Raw genomic sequence first — 21838 nt, forward strand, 5'->3', positions numbered from 1 at the left:
AGAAGGATTTTTGTATGGTTCACAGCTATCCTGGAGAATTCTGTTTCCAGTAGATCCCAGAAGTCATCAACTTCCTGTGGGTTCTTCTGTTATCTTTGTTAATTCAAGCATGGCAGTTTATAAGAGTATATTTCTTGTTTTTGCAATTGATTGTCAGTATGGATAATATTTTAGGTTTTGATGAGAAGTTTATGACTTTGTTCGCTACAGTTTTGTTTACATAAAAGGCAGTCCCAGGAAGGAGAGGGGTGTTAGTCATTATCTTTATTGCTGGCTTTCCTGTGAACACTCTGTAGTGCTGTGTGTCCATGATGTGCTCATCTAGGAATCTGGTCTCTTGTACAGCCAAGATCTGAATTTCGTGGTCGTACAGGAGCTTTTCCAATTCTATCCATTTTCCGACTCGAAGGACTGAATTTACGTTTATGGTTACAATGAAATATTTTTTCCTGAATTTCAGTTTGTACGGTGTTTCAAGATGCCCTGAGTCTTTTTGTATGCAAGTGGTGGGACTCCCCATAACCCTAGGTCCCGGTGCACGTCGCATTGCAATGGTAGATTCCTTTTTCAAGTTACCACCTGGGGTAGTGCTCTCATTTAGCAACATTTCCATTCTGCATATGAAAGTGTAGGTGGAGGAAATAAATTCCAAAGCAAGATCGGATTGTTAGTCTGAAATGATTGCTTTTTGTGGTTTACTCCACTACGTTCTTCCAAAGTCTCAGCCACTGGGAACTGAGCTTCCTCTTGCGCCTTTGAGACCACTGACTGGGTTTCACCTAGTAACCCTTGGCAGGGGCTCTTACTGGGTGCTACCATCCGAAGCCAGATGGACCCAAGTTTTTTTTACAAGCTGTTACGCCTCCCCCTCCTACTTCCCCATCTCTTGCAAATGGGGCTCCGAGCTTGGGGCCAGCATAGTGGGGTTTTATTTCATTTAATTATTATTTCCTTTATTTATTGAGGTTTTCCTCTACACAAAAGTTTCTTCTCTAATGTCACAAATACCCAGAAATTATTACATCATTTACACAAGATCTTAATTTGTCTCCTCATGATGTGCTCTCCTCTTCTTTCCCTCTGGTTCCCATTCCAGAGTCATTTTTGGAATTCTGGCTTCCTCCATTCTTCTTACATGCCCGTTCCATTGTAACTTCCTTCTATCCATCACATCACGTATTCTTTCTCTTACTCCCATTCTCTTTATTATTTCATCGTTTCTTACTCTCTCTTTTATAGAAATTTTTGCTGATCTTCTCCAGAAGTCCATTTCTACTGCTTGCAGTTTTTTTAGGCGTTTCAGATTTGTAGTCCAAGTCTCCACTCCATATATATCTACACTCTCTCAATCGATTTATATTTGGTTTTTTAATTCAGTTTATTAAATTTCAGCTCCATAAGGTTGAGGCATCCCAATGACCTTCCTTCCACTGCTAATTCTTTTATTAATTACTATCCCTGATTTTCCCTGTAATTCTAAAATGGATCCCAAATAACAGAAAGTACTGACCACCTTAATTTTCTTTTCCTCTTTTAAGTCATCTGGATCATTAATGAGGTATTCTGTTTTCTGGTGCTTTATCTTCAATCCCCAGTTTCCGTATTCCATTGCTAATTGGTTACACATGGAATTTGCAACCTTCCGTCTTGTGCTGTAACTACTTGATCTTCAGGAAATAGTAAGTGATATAAATAAACTCCATCTTTAGTTTACAGCCCCACTCCACTGAATTTACAAGACCATGTCTTATCTATCTAAATTCTAAATAATGTTGGTGACATGGGGCAGCCTTGTAATAGACCCTTGCTTGTTCCAAATTTTTGTGAAAGTGTACTACCAATTTTCACTTGACATGTTATCTATTTCTTGTATTATTTTAATTAAAGGACCCTTTATGTTTGCCAAATATGATGCTCTCCAAAGTAGTTTTCTCAGGACAGCATCATATGCTTTTTCTAAATCTATGAAAATTAATCATGTTTTTTTTTTTATTTTCCCTATTTTTTCTCTTAGAGATGCTGTAATGTGAAAATATAATCTATGCATGATCTACCAGATCAAAGACACATTGTTCTTCCCGGGTTTTAAAATTTATTTCCAGCTTATTTTTAATTATTTTCCCGAAAATTCTCATTAATGTGTTTCTAACACATATTCCTCAGTAGCTCGAACAGCTTTTGTGATCCCCTCCCTTAAATATAGTATTAATATAGTCCACCTTCATTTCCTTGGGTACTGAATCTCCGTGTAACATTTTATTGAATAAGCATATTATTAGTTTCACAGTTTTGTCACCACCATATTTTAAGAGCTCCGGATTGATATTGACTGGTCCTGGTTATTTACCATTCTTCCCTGTTCTTAATACCTTATTCACCTCAGTTTCTGAAACATAGATCTCATCCTCTTCCTGCTCCTTTTCTTCCATTGTTCCTTCCTCCAGATACTCTTCTCTGTCCTTTTTTAATAATTTTCACATATATTCTTCCCACTCTTTTGGTGTTATCAGCTGGAGACTGGTTTTGACTTTTGTCTCTTGTCGAAGACCTTTTAATACCAATCACGCTTGTTTCACTCTCCCTAATCCCAGTTTGCTATTGCCATTGCTATTGCACATATCATTTCCCATGCTTTATTCTTTGCTAGCCTTATCTTTTTTATCACTTCATTCTTTTTTTCCTTGTTGATTGTTCTTGTTACTTCCGATTTATCATTCAGCCACCAGTTGAATGCGTTCCTCTTTTAACTGCCACTTCTATTTCCTTCCACCACTATCCTGCTGTATAGCTGTGGTTGTTTCCCTTATTCCCAGCACCTCAGTTGCTGTATCTATAACATTGGATTTTATGTAACCATACATGTGCTCTATGCTTATACTTAACATACTTACACCATTGGATTTTATGTACTCGTGCATGCACCCCCCCCACCCCATCCCCTCCCTTCCGTGAATCCTGGACCTTGCCGCTGGTGGGGAGGCTTCCGTACCTTGCCAATACAGATAGACGTACCTTAGGCGCAACCACAATTGAGTCATATCTGTTGAGAGGCCAGACAAACGTATGGTTCCTGAAGAGGGGCAGCAGCCTTTTCAGTAGTTGCGGGGGCAATAGTCTGGATAATTTATTGATCTGGCCTTGTTAGATCAACCAAAACAGCCTTGCTGTGCTGGTACTGTGAATGGCTGAAAGCAAGGGGTAACTACTGCCATAATTTTTCCCGAGGGCACACAGATTTACTGCATGTTTAAATGAAGAGTGTGTACTCTTGGGTAAAATATTCTGGAGGTAAAATAGTCCCCCTTTTGGATTTCCAGACAGGGACTACTCAGGTGGATGTCGTTACCAGGAGAAACAGAACTGGCATTCTACGGATCGGATTGTGGAATGTCAGATCCCTTAATTAGATAGTTAGGTAAGAAAATTTTAAAAGGGAAATAGATAGGTTAAAGTTAGATATAGTGGGAATTATTGAAGTTCAGTGGCAGGAGGAACAGGACTTCTGATCAGGTGAATGTAGGGTTACAAATACAAAATCAAATAATTTTAATGCAAGAGCAGGTTTAATAATGAATAAAAAATAGGAACACAAATAAGTTACTACGAGCAGCATAATGAACCCATTATTGTAGCCAAGATGAACACGAAGCCCATCTCTACCACAGTAGTACCAGTTTATATGCCAACTAGCTCTGCAGACAATGAAGAGACTGAAGGAATGTGTGATGAGATAAAAGAAATCATTCAAATAGTTAAGGAAGATGAAAATTTAATACTCATGGGGGACTGGAATTCGATAGTAGGAAAAGGAAGAGAAGGAAAAGTAGTAGATGAATATGGAATAGGGGTAAGGAATGAAAGAGGAAGCTGCCAGGTAGAATTTTGCATAGAGCATAACTTAGTCATTCCTAACACTTTGTTTAAGAATCATGAAAGGAGGTTGTATACGTGGAAGAGGCCTGGAGACTCCAGAAGGTTTCAGATTGATTATATAATTGTGAAATAGAGATTTAGGAAACAGGTTTTAAATTTTAAGATGTTTTCAGGGGCAGATGTGTACTATGAGCACAATCTATTGGTTATGAACTGTAGATTCAAACTGAAAAAATACAAAAAGGTAGGATGTTAAGGAGATGGGACATGAGTAAATTGAAAGAACTAGAGGTTGTAGAGAGTTTCAAATAGCATTAGGGCATGGTTGACAAAAACCAGGAGAAAAAATTCAGTAGAAGAATAATCGGTAAATTTGAGAGATGAAATAGTTAAGACAGCAGAGTATCAAGTAGGAAAAAAGATGAGGGCTAGTAGAAATCCTTGGGCAACAGAAAAGATATTGAATTTAATTGATGAAAGAAGAAAATATAAAAAATGTAGTTAATGAAGCAAGCAAAAAGGAATACAAATGTCTAAACAATGAGATCGACAGGAAGTGCAAAATGGCTAAGCAGGGATGGCTAGAGGACAAATGTACGGATGTAGAGGCATAGGGGTAAGATAGATCCCACCTACAGGAAAATTAAAGAGACCTTTGGAGAAATGAGAACCACCTGTATGAACATCAAGAGCTCAGAGGGAAAACCAGTCCTAAGCAGAGTTGGGAAAGCAGTGAAGTAGAAGGAGTATATGGAGAGTCTATACAAGTCCGATGTACTCGAGGGCCATATTATGGAATTGGAAGAAGCTGTGGATGGAGATGAAATGGGAGATATGGTACTGTATTAACAATTGGACAGCGCACTGAAAGACCTAAGTCGAAACAAGGCCCCAGGAGTGGACAACATTCCTTTAGAACTACTGATAGCCTTGGGAGACCCAGCCATGACAAAACTTTTCCAGCTGATGCGCAAGATGTACGAGACAGGCGAAATACCCTTAGACTTCAAGAAGAATATAATAGTTCCAATCCCAAAGAACGCAGGTGTTGACAGGTGTGAAAATTACCGAACTATCAGTGTAAGAAGTCATGGTTGCAAAATACTAACACAAATTCTTCAGAAACGAAAGTAAAAACTAGTGGGAGCCGATCTCACGGAAGATCAGTTTGGATTCCGTAGAAATGTAGGAACACGTGAGGCAATACCGAGCTTACGACATATCTTAGAAGGTAGGCTAAGGAAACACAAACCTACATTTCTAGCATTTGTAGACTTAGAAAAAGCTTCTGACAATGTTGTTTGGAATACTCTGTTTCAAATAATGAAAGTGGCAGGTAAAAAAATACAAGGAGCAAAATGCTCTTTACAATTTTTACAGAAACCAGATGGCAGCTGTAAGAGTCAAGGGGCACAAAAGGGAAGCAGTGGTTGGGAAGGGAGTGAGACAGGGTTGTAGCCTGTCCCTGATGTTATTCAATCTACATATTGAGCAAGCAGTAAAGGACACAAAGGAAAAATTTGGAGGAGGAATTAAAATCCATGGGGAATAAATAAAAAACTTCGAGGTTTCCAGATGACATTGTAATTCTGTCAGAGACAGCAAAGGACCTGGAAGAGCAGCTGAACAGAATAGACAATGTCTTGAAAGGAGAATATGAGACGAACATCAACAAAAGCAAAACAGGGATAATGGGATGTAGACAAATTAAATCAGATGAGTTTTGCTATTTGTGGCACAGAATTGCTGATGATGGTCGAAGTAGAGAGGATATAAAATGTAGACTGGCAATGGCAAGGAAAGCGTTTCTGAAGAAGAGAAATTTGTTAACATCGAGTACAGATGTAAGTGTCAGAAAGTCTTTTCTGAAAGTATTTGTATGGAGTGTAGCCATGTATGGAAGTGAAACATGGATGATAAACAGTGTAGACAAGAAGAGAATAGAGGCTTTTGAAATGTGGTGTTACATAAGAATGCTGAAGATTAGATGGGTTGATCACAGACTAATGATGAGGTACTGAATAGAATCGGGGAGAAGAGGAATTTGCGGTACAACCTGAGTAGATGAAGGGATCGATTGGTAGGCCACATTCTGAGGCATCAAGGGATCAGCAATTTAGTACCAGAGGGAAGCATGGAGTGTAAAAATCATAGAGACAGACCAAGAGGTGTATATACCAACCATATTCCGAAGAATTTAGGTTCCAGTAGTTATCTGGAGATGAATAGGCTTGCATAGGATAGGGTACCATGGAGAGCTGTATCAAACCAGTCTCTAGACTGAAGACCAAGATAACAATACATTTCCTCTGTACTTCTTTCAAATGATTCTTCTGATGTTTTTTCCAGTCTGGTGGAAAAGAATGGTCGTATACTTTCAGCTTTTAGACTACTGTCAATATTGAAGTACAGAGTTTCAGCTTTCTCAGCACAATTTGCTTTAATGTTGTTAGAATCATTCTTCGATGGCCAAAAACTCTTCATTTTTACTAAATAATGGTCCGATCCACACTGGTTCCTCCATAAGATCTAAAATCTGCTGTGTTGAAACTACTCAAATGTCTAACCATAATATAATCTATTATAGAATGAAGTTCTCTCATATTCTGTTGCCAAGTATATTTGTGTGTATCACTGTGTTTAAAAAATCTGTCAGTAATTTTCAGCTCAAACTGTTCACAAATTTCAATCAGTCGTTCTCCATTGTCGTCATATTCTGTCGCTCCCTGTTATTCCACTACTGGGCACGATTCTGTAATTCCTACTCTCCCGTTCATATTCCCCATGAAAATCAGTTCTTTCCTCCTCGGGATTTTTTCTATGGTCTCCCTAAGGATTATCCAGAAAGTAACTTTCTCCTAGTCCCTTGTATCATTTGTGTGTGCTTATACAACAATAATTACAACTTCTCTGTCAAACAGAGTCACTTCTACCATGATAATATTTTGGTTAATAAAGCTCCAATTTGTCATTCTCTTTTTCCATGCTTTCCTTATCATAATGGAGACTCTCGCTTTGGCTCTTGCCACTTTCGAGACTCTACTCCAAATATGTGCAAAATTACCAAGTTGTTGTTCTCCTTTGTCTTTCCTCTTGGTCTCACAGAGCAAAACATCCATTTTGAAACTGTCAAGTTCTGTTGGTAATATAGTCAGATTTGTGGGGATAACTTGCACATTCCAGCATCCAAATGTCATTTCCCTTTTTTCTTTGCCTGTTCATTGTCCAGTTCCAGTTTTTCCAAAGCATATTATTAGGCTTTTTAGCATTGTAATTTTTTCATGTGAGTGAGGAGCTGACCCACTGCAGAACCCCCAATACATCTACATCCATACTCTGCAAGCCACTGACGGTGTGTGGCGGAGGGTACCTTGAGTACCTCTATCGGTTCTCCCTTCTATTCCAGTCTCGTATTGTTAGTGGAAAGAAAGATTGTCGGTACGCCTCTGTGTGGGTTCTAATCTCTTTGATTTTATCCTTATGGTCTCTTCGCGAGATATACGTAGGAGGGAGCAATATACTGCTTGACTCCTCGGTGAAGGTATGTTCTCGAAACTTCAACAAAAGCCCGTACCGAGCTACTGAGCGTCTCTCCTGCAGAGTCTTCCACTGGAGTTTATCTATCATCTCCGTAACGCTTTCACGATTACTAAATGATCCTGTAATGAAGTGCACTGCTCTCCATTGGATCTTCTCTATCTCTTCTATCAACCCTATCTGGTACGGATCCCACAATGGTGAGCAATATTCAAGCAGTGGGCGAACAAATGTACTGTAAACTACTTCCTTTGTTTCCGGATTGCATTTCCTTAGGATTCTTCCAATGAATCTCAGTCTGGCACCTGCTTTACCAATGATTAATTTTATATGGTTATTCCATTTTAAATCACTCCTAATGCCCATTCCCAGATAATTTATGGAATTAACTGCTTCCAGTTGCTGACCTGCTATATTGTAGCTAAATGATAATGGATCTTTCTTTCTATGTATTCGCAGCACATTACACTTGTCTACACTGAGATTCAACTGCCATTCCCTGCACCATGCGTCAATTCGCTGCAGATCCTCCTGCATTTCAGTACAATTTTCCATTGTTACAACCTCTCGATACACCACAGCATCATCTGCAAAAAGCCTCAGTGAACTTCCTATGTCATCCACAAGGTCATTTATGTATATTGTGAATAGCAATGGTCCTACAACACACCCCTGCGGCACACCTGAAATCACTCTTACTTCGGAAGACTTCTCTCCATTGAGAATGACATGCTGCATTCTGTTATCTAGGAATTCTTCACTCCAATCACACAATTGGTCCGATAGTCCATATGCTCTTACTTTGTTCATTAAACGACTGTGGCGAACCGTATCGAACGCCTCGCAGAAGTCAAGAAACACGGCTTCTACCTGTGAACCCGGGTCTATGGCCCTCTTACTCTCGTGGACGAATAGCGTGAGCTGCGTTTCACATGATCGTCTTTTTCGAAACCCATTATGATTCCTACAGAGTAGATTTCTAGTCTCCAGAAAATTCATTATACTCAAACATAATACGTGTTACAAAATTCTACAACTGATCGACATTGAGATATAGGTCTATAGTTCTGCACATCTGTTCATGTCCCTTCTTGAAAACATGGATGACCTGTGCCCTTTTCCAATCCTTTGGAACGCTACACTCTTCTAGAGACCTACTGTCCACTGCTGCAAAAGGGGGGCAAAGTTCCTTCGCTTACTCTGTGTAAAATCGAACTGGTATCCCATCAGGTCCAGCTGCCTTTCCTCTTTTGAGCAATTTTAACTGTTTTTCTATCCCTCTGTCATCTATTTCGATATCTACCATTTTGTAATCTGTACGACAATCTAGAGAAGGAACTACAGTGCAGCCTTCCTCTGTGAAACAGCTTTTGAAGAAGACATTTAGTATTTCGGCGTTTAGTCTGTCATCCTCGGTTTCAATACCATTTTGGTCACAGAGTGTCTGGACATTTTGTTTTGATTCACCTACTGCTTTGACATAAGACCACAATTTCTTAGGATTTTCTGCTAAGTCAGTGCATAGAACCTTACTTTCGAATTCATTGAACGCCTCTCGCACAGCCCTCCTCACACTACATTTTGCTTTGTGTAATTTTTGTTTGTCTGCAAGGCTTTGGCTATGTTTATGTTTGCTATGAAGTGCCCTTTGCTTCCACAGCAGTTTTGTAACTCTGTTGTTGTACCATGGTGGCTCTTTTCCATCTCTTATGATCTTGCTTGGCACATATTCATCTAATGCATATTGTACTATGGTTTTGAACTTTGTCCACTGACCCTCAACACTATCTGCATTTGAGACAAAACTTTTATATTGAGCCATCAAGTACTCTGAAATCTGCTTTTTGTCCTTTTGCTAAACAGAAAAATCTTTCTACCTTTTTTAATATTTCTATTTACGGCTGAAATCATTAATGCATTAACTGCTTTATGATCACCGATTCCCTGTTCTGCATTAACTGTTTCGAATAGTTTGGGTCTGTTTGTCACCAGAAGGTCTAATATGTTATTGCCACGAGTTGGTTCTCTGTTTAACTGCTCAAGGTAGTTTTCAGATAATGCACTTAAAAAATTTCACTGGATTCTTTGTCCCTGCCACCCATTATAAACATTTGAGTCTCCCAGTCTGTATCTGGCAAATTAAAATCTCCACCCAGAACTATAACATGGTCAGGAAATCTATTCGAAATATTTTCCAAATTTTCCTTCAGGTGCTCTGCCACAACAGCTGCTGAGCCAGGGGGCCTATAGAGACATTCAATTACCGTGTCTGAGCCTGCTTTAACCATGACCTTCACCCAAATTATTTCACATTTCGGATCTCCGTCAATTTCCTTTGATACTGTTGCACTTTTTATCGCTATAAACACGCCTCCCCCTTCACTGTCCAGCCTGTCTCTGCAGTATACATTCCAATATGAGTTTAGAATTTCATTACTGTTTAGATCTGGTTTCAGCCAACTTTCTGTCCCTAGTACTACGTGGGCATTGTGACCGTTTATTAATGAGAGCAGTTCTGGGACCTTTCTATAGACACTCCTGCAGTTTACTATTACCACATTAATACTGTTATTCCCTGTAGTGTTTTGCCTACTACTACCTTGTTGCTTCTCAGGAGGCATCTTGTCGGGCCTAGGGAGGGAATTCTCTAACCTAAAAAACCCGCATGTACACTCCACGCGTACTCCACTACCCTTGTAGGTGCTTCCTGTGTGTAGTGCATGCCTGACTTATTCAGGTGGACCTTATATTTCTCCACCCGATAGCGGAGGTCGAGAAATTTGCATCCCAGATCTCTGCAGAAACATCTGAGCCTCTGGTTTAAGCCTTCCACTCAGCGAGTGAGGCTTTCCGCCTTCACCAACTCTGCCAACCGCCTGTATGAACTGAGGATGACCTCTGAACCCACACAGCAGGAGTCGTTGGTGCCAATATGAGCAACAATTTGCAGTTGGGTGCACCCAGTGCTCTCTATCGCCGCCAGCAAGGCCACCTCCACATCTCTGATGAGACCCCTGGCAAGTAGACAGAGTGAACACTTTCCTTCTCCCTCGACCTTTCCGCTATTTCCCTAAGGGGCTCCATCACCCGCCTAACATTGGAGCTCCCAATCACTAATAATCTCCTCCCCCCCATGTGCCTGCTTGGACCTTGCTGAAGGAGCAGCCGCATGTCCACTCAAAGACAGAGCATGTGATGCCACACGGCCGGCCTCCACACTGATGCGAACACCTCTGAACCTGCCACTCCCCTTGGGGAGAGGGTGGCCCAACCGTGCTCGGTACCCGTGAAGATGTCTCAACAGCAGGGACCTTGGGTGAAGCATGTAACACCTGGGGTGTACCATTCGATGCGCCAGACTCAACACTGCTGCTACACTCCAAGGCAGCAGCCTGAAGACAGCTGACCACGGCCATCAACATGTTCAGCTGTTCGCGAACAGTGGCCAGCTCCTCCTGCATCCGTACACAGCAGTCACACATCCTATCCATCCTAAGAAATCAACAATTTACTGTAGAGAGTTAATTAACTTTTAACTAGACTGCTAATTCACTAAAGGCAGCTGATAGCTGACCGAACTGTGGTTACTAGACACTTCTTGTTGGAAACAATGAAAATAAGTACTACCTGTCTCTGGACTTTATTCAAAACAAACACGAAATCTATGGAACACTATAACTAGTACTCGAAAATTAAAACTTCCTAAAAGCAGAAACATGTGGAAAAAGAAGTGACAATAAGAACAACACAGTTAATACTTAAATTTAGGTAGCTCGCTGTATAGCAGATGTGAAGCAATATGGGGGACCACGTAATTTATACTCAAGGTTTTCTTCCTTTAGCCTTTAATAAGCCAATATCATTCTACAAGGCAGCAGCCACTAGTTTTGGCCCATCCTGGGTATTTTATATCCCCGATACCCACCGTATCTGGTGAGCATTCCCCTATCTGCCTCCTGGGGGGAGTGCAATGGGAGACTAGCAACTCCATATGGGGGAAAAAAATATTTGCATTAATAAAAAAGAGGACTATAGTCTTTATTTATCAGTGGTAAAGAAGTCCAAGAGGAAGAAACATAATTCATGAACTGTTTTGGTTGGGATGGTTGTCAAAGCTGTTGCATTCTTTTCTGATGCAAGCTGACCCACAAATACTGAAATGTTACACACACACACACACACACACACACACACACACACACACAGTCATTTATCATTCAAAGCTTGGGAAACAAAATATTTCAAAAAATAAAAAAAATATATGAATAAAAAATGAAAACGGTATGAAAAACTGTACGACAAAGGTCTAAAACATGACACAATCCACTTTCTACAGGATGCTGCTTTTGTCAACGAGAAGATGTCAACTCCATTTTGTGAGGTGTGAACCCCATTTTCTACTTCGTACAACAGCTAACTATGTTTGACCTCTGTTTAAGACAGTATTACTACTCAGGGCACACGTTGGTTGAAAGCACCGATGATGGCTGTTAATCAGTTGAAATCGATTTGCAAAAGTGAATAAATAAAACATGATTTTGCGACTGGTTGCTGCATATTTGGTAATTTTATGTTTTACGGTCGCTGCATGACTTGGGAACCACATAGAGCCCACCATTTATAAATGCCATATACGTTAAGGTGCTAAAAATCTTCAGTGAAATGCTGATTATGTTCCTGTGGCACTGTTCAGAACATGAAAATGTCATCCAGGTAAGCAAGACAACATGGTAATCCTCATAACACTGAATCAATGAACTTTTGCCATGTTTACATGACGTTTCTCTGGCCGAAAGACACGTACAAACTTTCTAACAAACTTAAAGGTGTTATAATTGCAGTCTTTGGAATGTCTTTCTCAGCAACCAGGATTTGTGTGTATGCTTGGGAGCAATCTAATATGCTAAATACCTGTTTTTCACACTATGCATGTTTACAGTCTTGTAGTAGAACACTGGATAATGGTCTGAGATTGTTCTAGCATTTAAAGCATGGTAGTTGCCACATGGCTACTATGCACTGTTCTTTTTTGGGACCAAAAGCAAATGTGATGACCATGGCATTTAGGATGGGAGGATGATTGCCTTGGTTAGCATAGTATCAAACTCTTGACTTAGTGACTGTGTACCAGTTGGGAGCTAATCCTCTGAATCTGCGGGACCTGCCGTGATATTTATGTAATGCACAGCATCATGACATACCTACTGCAGAACTCCTAGAGGCTTCGTGAGAGCAGGGAACTGGTTGAGCAGCTTAGCCTACCCACTTCTTATAACCTGGGTCACCTTAGTGTCCTATGCAGCAGTGTCACACCAGAAGCCAGTGGTGGACATTCCAGTGACAGTGTCCAGTAGCTGAGCAGTGGTGACATTGGGAATCAGAAGATAATTCAGCAAGAGGTCTGTGTCGATGATAGGCTCATATGCCATTATAAAGCTCCATACCAAAGCAGAACTCAGTCCCAGGTCCAGTTCCAAGTGCTCCACCCATGTGTCATGACAGCAGAGCTGTTAGCAGCTGACTGTCTAAGCACAATGGCCGGACAGTATTTGTGTAGTTTATCCAGGGTTAGAATGCCGAGATTAGATCCCATATCTATAAAAACTTTAACCCTGAATTGCAATATGTTATGAATAGACATACAGAAAGATGACCTGGTGCATCTACCTCTGTCTGATGCTCATGGCTGACATGCACATAGCAGATTACATTTGTCTGCTTGGTCTCCAAATCACTGGTGATACTAACATATGCTCGCTGACTGTGCTTTGGCAGAGGAGGATGCGTTTGATAAAGAGTGACTCCGCAATTTCCAAAGTGCTGGCTGTTGATCGGCTCACTCCTCTGTTTACCGACGGCATCAACCTTGCTCAAGAAGCTGTCATTCTGCTGTTTGTTCAGTGCCTCCTTTATTCAACAGACTGTTTTAGTCAGGTCTGGTTCCCATTGAAGTGCTCTTACATGCAGTCACTGGGTCAGAACAGGAGGTAGACACAACTGCATCTTGAATATGGTCGGCCATGTTGGCTGTGGCATCAAGTGGCATATCTGCTTGTGATGCAATACTAGCATTCACCTGAGCTGGCAATCTCTGCTTCATACGGTACGAAGTAATGTGCTTGGGACCATGCATGCGTCAACTTTACTCCTCAAGTGACGGAGGTATTGTGACAGTTTCTTGCCCTAGTGTCCTCTTGTTACACTCTCTCTTCTTGTGAAGTCAAAACTTGCCATATTAATTCCGTTTTGAGTTTCCAGTATACTTCTGTTCGCATGGTGAAGTTACAATATCTTGCACTTCAGCAGTATATCAATGATCCAATTGACTAACTGCTAAAGATAACTTGGTGGAATCAAGACGTCACACCTGCACAAAGGAAGCTTGCCTCAACCTGTGCAAATCACAGTGTGAGGTTGTGCATGTGCACTTTATTTCTGTAATTATAGTGCTTCCAAATTTCAGGAATCACAAGGAAACATTAAAATATAATTAACATAAACTGGAGGAAACAATATATTGACAGACATTAAGAGCAAGAATCTCTTAAAGTAGCCAACAACGCAATCATCTAAAATACGATAATTGAAAATCACGGAATGTCGATGTGCTGTGGCTAGGACTAACCACGTCAGCACTCCTAGTGGGCAATGCACGAACTCAACTGACATGTAGTGAGCTATCAGCTGATTTCATGATGACAGCTTGTGACCACATACCGCCACAGATCTTTTTAATTAGAACTGAAAAGGGGGACGAAGGGCAGATGATAGCTTATGCTAATAGACTGTTCAGTGCCAGCGGAAAGAACTACGCTGTTGCAGAGAAAGAAATGGTTGCAGACGTACAGACTTTCAAGAAATTTAAATATTTAGTGGTAGGTCACAAGTACAGTATATCCACCATGCCCTGTTTTTTTCTAATGCAGAGCCATCTACACCATAATAGGTTAAAGAAACGGGCTCTGTTTCTACATGGTCGCAGAAGGAAGTACGGACTGCGCAGCAGGTTCCCTACTGAGATTATTTCTATACTGGAATGGTTTTTATATACCATGTGATAAAAAAAGTCAGTATAAATTTGAAAACTGAATAAATCACGGAATAATGTACATAGAGGGGTACAAATTGACACACATGCTTGGAATGACATGGGGTTTTATTAGAACCAAACAAATACAAAAGTTCAAAAAATGTCCGACAGGTGGCGCTTCATCTGATCAGAATAGCAATAATTAGCATAACAAAGTAAGACAAATCAAAGATGAAGTTCTTTACAGGAAATGCTCAATATGTCCACCATCATTCCTCAACAATAGCTGCAATCGAGGAATAATGTTGTGAACAGCACTATAAAGCATGTCTGGAGTTATGGTGAGGTGTTGGCGTCGCATGTTGTCTTTTAGCATCCCTAGAGATGTCGGTCGATCTTGATACACTTGTGACTTCAGTTAACCCCAAAGCCAATAATCGCTCGGACTGAGGTCTGGGGACCTGGGAGGCCAAGCATGATGGAAGTGGCGGCTGAGCACACGATCATCACCAAACAATGCGCGCAAGAGACCTTTCGCGCATCTAGCAATATGGGGTGGAGTGCCAGCCTGCATAAACATTGTACGTTCCAGCAGGTGTTTATCAGCCAGGCTGGGGATGATGCGATTCTGTAACATATCAGCGTACCTCTCACCCATTATGGTAGCAGTTACAAAACTAGAATCACGCATTTCCTCGAAGAAAAAAGGCCCAATGGTGGTAGATGTGGTAAATCCAACCCATACTGTGACTTTCTTGTCGTGCAATGGAGTTTCCATGACAGTTCTAGGATTTTTGGTAGCCCAAATTCTGCAGTTGTGGGCATTGACAGACCCTCGGAGCTTGAAATGAGCTTCGTCGGTCCACAACACGTTACTGAACCAATCGTCATCTTCCGCCACCTTTTGAAACGCCCACATCGCAAATGCCCTCCGCTTTACTAAATCGCCAGGTAACAGTTCATGATGCTGATGGATTTTGTACGGATAGCATCGGAGGGTACGGCAAAGTGCCAACCAAACAGTAGTGTATGGAATGCCAGTGCAATGTGCGACTGCACGAGCGCTGACTTTTCCCCGTGCATAGATGAACCCACTACAGTCTCCATTTCTTCCTGAACTGTCTCAGCAGCATTACGCCTTGTGCTCGGTCAGCCACTACGGGGTCTATCATCTAAACAACCCATGGCTTCAAACTTCGAAATCATTCTCGCCACAGCTGTATTTGTCAACGGACCTTTACCCGTTCGAATCCCCTTCCTATGGCAATAGAATCGTAACGCTGAACTAGCACATTCCCCATTCTGATAATACAGCTTCACTAAAAGCACCTTTTCAGGTAATGTCAACATGCTACGACTGCTGGTGCATCTGATTCTCTCTCTCATTACAGCTCCTTTTATACATGATTGTCACGCGCAGTCACTGACGTTTTGCTGTCCAGTGCCATCTGTCTGACATTTTGTGAACCTTTTTTTGTTCTAATAAAACCCCATGTCATTCCAAGCATGTGTGTAAATTTTTACCCCTCTATGTACATTATTCCGTGGTTTATTAAGTTTTCAAATTTATACTGACTTTTTGATCACCCGTTACTTCAAGAGGGGTGTCCTACTGAAATGGGAAATATACAATGAATGATCACTGGTTCTGGAATGTAGAGATATGTTGGTTAATGATGTAGAGATATGTTAGTTAATGATGTGTAGTTTCTGCCAGTTATACGATTGTGACATACTAATCACAGCTGTGTTACCATGCAAGTGAACTACTGCTCCTTTTCACTTTTATATGTTGTGAAATATATTAATACTCACATACCTCAATACTGCTGCATTGACCAGCACCTTTGAAAGTTTAGGGTGTGTTGGGAAATTCATTATTCGTTTACCAAGAGCTGTCAAATTTTCATCATCATCTAGAGCTCCTATGGCAACTAATTCTGACACACCCAATTGAATTGCATCTTCACTCGGTGGTTCAGGCATCTCTGATAAGAATTGTGCTGCTTTTTGATTTTTAACCAACCCCTGAAGGAAGAGAGAAGCGAAACTATTTAAATCACAGAAACAACATGAAAATATGTCAACAATATTATGGAACAGACAACACACATATATTATTACAAATTTTGTCAATGTGGTGCTCCCACAACTCATAAGTACACTTTAAAGGGGGGGGGGGGGGGGGGCACCACAAAGGAATTATCCGATTCGGGCAGGAATCTGAAGATGTGATGTACATGTACAGACAAATGATCACACTTTCAGAAAAATTGGATGATTTTATTTCAAGAGAAAGATCTTCACAAACTGGACAAGTTAATAACATGTTGGTCCACCTCGGGCCCTCATGCAAGAAGTTATTTGGCTAGGCACTGATTGACAGAGGTGTTGGATGTACTCCTGAGGATATTGTGCCAAATTCTGTCCAATTGGTGCATTACATCACCGAAATCCTGAGGCGGTTGGCGGGCCCTGCCTATAATGCTCCAAATGTTCTTAGTTGGGGAGAGATCTGGTGACCTTGTTGGCCATGTAGGGTTTGGCAAGCATAAAGACGAGCAGTAGAAACTCGCTCTGTTTGGGTGGCCATTATCTTACTGAAATGTAAGGCCAGAATGGGTTGCCATGAGGGCACTGCGCTGTACGGGCACCACAGATGACAACTAAAGAAGTCCTGCTACGAAAAGAAACGACACCCCAGATCATCGATCCTAGTTTTCAGGCCATATGGTAGATGATAGGTAGGTATCCTACTGCTACCCAGGGCACCTTTGCTGGCCATCAGGGCTCAATTCGAAGCATGCCTCATTATTGAAGACAATTCTACTCCATTCAATGAGATATCACGCCGTGTCTGGAGACACCCTGGACAGCAGTGGGATACCAGTTCGAGTGTCATGCGCCATATGGCTTGACAACCAGGATTGATAGTCTGGGACACCATTTATTTTCATAGCTGGACTTCTTTGGTTTTCATTTGTGGCATTCTTTATGGCAAGCTATCTGGGCTTACATTTCAGCATATACTATCCAGCTGCACATGGTGAGAGTTTCTCCTGGATGAAACTCCCAGATATTTTAAAACTGTATACTGGACCGAGACTTGAACTTGGGACCTTTGCCTTTCCTGGGCAGGTGCTCTACCAACTGAGCTACCCAAGCACAATTCATGGCCTGCCCTCACAGTTTTACTTCTTCCAGTACCTTGTCTCCTACCTTTCAAACTGTAAGGATGGGCCATGAGGCATGCTTGTGTAGCCCAGTTGGTAGAGCACTTGCCATTAAAGGCAAAGATCCTGACTTCAAGTCTCAGTCCGGCACACAGTTTTAATCGGCCAGAAAGTTTCATATCAGCGTACACTCCTCTGCAGAATTACAATTTCATTCTTTCTACCACTTGTCTCTGTGGTCGCCAAACCCTACCTTGGCCAGCAACGTCACCAAATCTCTTTCCAAATATCTGGAGTGTTATGGGCACGATGCTCCAATCAGCTCATAAAATTTCAATGCTCTAATGTGTCAATTTGACCGAATCTGGCACGATATCCCTCAGGACAACATCCAAAAACTATCCATCAATACCAAGCCAAAGAAATGCACCCATAAGGACCAGAGGTGGACAAATGCATTACTGATTAGATCAAGTTGCGGAGCGCTTTCTCTTGAATTCATCATGCATTTTTTTCTGAAACTTAAGCATTAATTTTTTTGTGTATGTACATCACATCTACTGATTTCTATCCCATTCGGATAATTCCTTTGCAGTGCATTTTTTTTTTTCCTTAGAGTGTTTTTTTTTTTTTTTTAAGCCATCACTGTTCCACTGGAAAGAGCTGTTAAAAATATCCATCACAAGTCATTGTTGTCTAATAATAAAATGCACTGCATTGTCAATAACAAAATGTACCAAACACTTACATAATGTATTTGATTACTTAAAAGCAGTGATTTACAATGGATTTTGTGCTATGTGACGTCATTGTTTAATATTGTCATGTAAGCTGTTTTCAAAAACTAAAGTCTAGAGGATGATCTGAGGACTGAAACTGGTTGTAATAAAGAATAATTTATTAGGCAACTCTCGGTGATGGAACATGATGTTTTATAATTATTATAAATTATTTAAGAAGTTTCTTCAATGTAACACAGTTGTTTGGACAAGAAGAGAATAGAAGCTTTCGAAATGTAGTGCTACAGAAGAATGCTGAAGATTATATGGGTAGATCATGTAACCAATGAGGAGGTACTGAACAGAATTGGGGAGAAGAGGAATTTGGGGCACAACTTGACTAGAAGAAGGGATCAGTTGGTAGGACATGTTCTGAGGCATCAGGGGATCACCAATTTAGTACTAGAGGGCAGCGTGGAGGGTAAAAATCTTAGAGGGAGACCAAGAGATGAATACACTAAGCAGATTCAGAAGAATGTATGTTGCAGTAGGTACTGGGAGATGAAAAAGCTTGCACAGGATAGAGTAGCATGGAGAGCTGCATCAAATCAGTCTCTGGAATGAAGACCACAACAACAACAACAACAACAACAACAACAACAACAACACAGCTGTGGTTTTTCTGTAAAGTTCTGGAGTTTTACAGTCATGTAAGGAAATAATTTTTGATGCAAGTACTCACCGTGTCACCCCCTTTTTTTTGTGGATACTGACTCTTCAATTACATTTGCACAAACATTCATGTCAATCTATTCAGAGGCTTTGTTAATGTAAGGTCATAGTTTTGATAGGTCTGCTGATGAAGGTGGCACAAACATTGCCTTTTTGTATACACCTAAACCAAAATGTCACATGAGGTAAATCAGATGTCTTGAGGCCACAACACAAATCCTATGTCATTCTCCCCATAAAAACTGTCCCATCAGTTTCCTATATCACATTCCTGAACATAATGCAAGAATTCACAAACACTGAGGCCACAAGTGAGGTGTATCACTATCCGAATTTTGCAACACGTCCGTCAGATATACATGTCCTGCAATGGTCTGTTCCATGGAGGAAGAACATATTCATCCAGAAATGTCAAAGTGACTAATTTTGCCTTTGGCCAACAGACTTTTAGCATTTGTAAGTGGTGAGATTACTGCTTCAACAATTTCCATAAAATCTACAGAAAAGACTGTCGTGGAGTGTTCAGTTCTCTGTTTGCTCTGCTCATCAACTTAATTTGCCTACACAGTAAACTTACTCCACAGTTCCTCTGGTTACTATCAGCATGTTGATTCCTCCTTACAGATGACTGACTATGTCACTTTCTTCCTAACTGCTACAGTGAAGGAAAACCAAAAACTGCATTGAGAAAAGACTTTTAGAGTTTTGATGTGGCGGTAAATATGTATAGAATTACTAAAAAAGCTTTCATAAATTAGTGAAACTATTTTAACCTTTGGTAATAACCTTCTTTCAGTAATGTTACCAGACAATTTTTTTTGTTAGGCCTGTGTGTCTTCTATACAAAGTGGAAATGATACAGCCAGTGTACCATCAACTGCATATACTGGTGAGCCAAAACATTATGACCAGAGCCCAAGGCCAGATTAATGCTGCCTGATGGAATTGCAGGCACTGGGCCCAGTAAGGAAAGTATATAAGCAGAGCAAAGACCAATGGGGAATCATTCTAGTGATGAAATGAGTCGCAAAATGGGAAATACACTACTGAATGAGACTTTGAAAAAGGTCAGATTATTATAGCCCAGCACCTAGGAAAAGGCATCTCTGTAATGGAGAAGCTGGTCACAGGCTTGCCCACTCTACAAGGTGAGTCACTTACTATTCCCACCTAGAATAACCCTGAAAGTATGATAGTAACTGAAAAGTTTGTGGGACAAATGTTGCATGGAACAACAGGGGCCGTAATATGACATTGGTTTTTTGTTGCTAGGTGGGATTGTGTCAGAGAAATGAAGGTCAACTTTTGTTTTCTTTAAATGGGATTCTATAGTTTGGTACTTTGAAGATCAATGAAGGTCAAACAAGTGGCATGAACATCCATTTACAGAAGGTGTTCAAAGTGACGACCACTGGTATCAATGCAGTGCTGCAATCTTCTTATCATGGATTGATTGGTATTCCTTATCACTTCGACACTTATCGAAGCACGTGCTTTGATGATTCTCTTTCTCATATTGCATAAACAGTAAATATTTGCCGAATACGGCATATCCATCTAATGTGCCGTTGACACGTAAACGCCATTTGAAGGTTTCGAAATACAACAATAATAGGACTTGTAAGACTAGTATCGTTGAATCAAGTGAATGTGAATGATGTATTCCTTCGAAGAACAAGTCGATATGCTTCTTATTTATGGAGAATGCCAACGATGTCCAGTGGGAGCTAGAGATTTATATGCTGAAAGATATTCTCAATGTACTCACTCTACATGTCATACATTTAAATATGTGTGTGATAAATTGGGAACAACTGGATCTTTAATGCATCAGAAACATATCTGGCAAAGGAAAGTCACTACTGAGGAAACAGAAATTAGTACTCTTGCCACTGTGGTTTGAGATCCTTGTGTTAGTTCACGACAAGTTGCAAGGGAATCTTGCATGAGCCAGAATAGTGTTGTTCGTGCTGTGCATCGCCATAAATATCATAGTTACAATATCAGTCTCCACCAAGAATTAAATCGTACGGATTGTACGCGTCGCACTGAATTCTGCTGATAGGTTCAACTTCAGATTCAGAGGGATGAGACATTTATTAATTTGATTTTATTTACTAACAAGGCTACATTCACAACCCAAGGAAATGTTAATTTGCGTAACATGCATTATTGGGTAACTGAAAATCCACATTGGCTGTGCCAAGTTGCACACTAAAAGCCATGGTTGGTGAATGTATGGTGTGGGATTCTGGAGGGCAGAATTATAGGCCCCTATTTCATTGAAGGAAATCTTAATGGTAGCAAGTACACCACATTCCTGCAAGAAATATTAGGTCTGTTATTGGAAGAAATACCTTTAGGAACAAGGAACAGAATGTGTTATCAACATGATGGGTGTCAGTCACATTTTTTGCTGACAGCTAGAAATGAGTTTCAGAGACAATTCCCAAATTGTTGGATTGGATGTGGAGGAGATGTGTCGTGGCCAGCTCATTTGCCAGATTTATCGCCTCTGGATTTTTTCCTTGTGGGTATTCGTAAAAGACATTGTTTATAAAGACGTTCCAACTACATCTGAAGATATGCGAGAGAGGATTGTCAGAGCATGTGCTTCGATAAGTGACGGTGTGGTAAGGGATATAATATACTGTATAATATTCTGTAGCACTTAGCAGATTAAAATAGGGTCGCTGAAGTAAAAGGTGTCTCATCATCCACAGCTGAGAGCAGTGGGGACAAAGTGAGGGAGGATCGCCACTTAAAAGAAGTCG

General features: G+C 40.7%; 1 protein-coding gene across 3 annotated transcripts in view; it reads right to left on the minus strand.

The window, feature by feature from the left end:
• LOC126484184 (ATP-dependent RNA helicase DHX30-like) overlaps positions 1-21838 on the minus strand; it is a 317910-nt gene that overhangs the window by 86309 nt on the left and 209763 nt on the right. For all 3 annotated transcript variants that reach the window (XM_050107597.1, XM_050107596.1, XM_050107598.1), the window contains one exon: positions 16260-16468. In XM_050107597.1, the coding sequence (XP_049963554.1) occupies positions 16260-16468 (209 nt within the window). The remainder of the gene's footprint in view (positions 1-16259; positions 16469-21838) is intronic.

Source organism: Schistocerca serialis, chromosome 6 (genome assembly GCF_023864345.2).
Source record: "Schistocerca serialis cubense isolate TAMUIC-IGC-003099 chromosome 6, iqSchSeri2.2, whole genome shotgun sequence".
Taxonomy (NCBI): Eukaryota; Metazoa; Arthropoda; class Insecta; order Orthoptera; family Acrididae; genus Schistocerca; species Schistocerca serialis.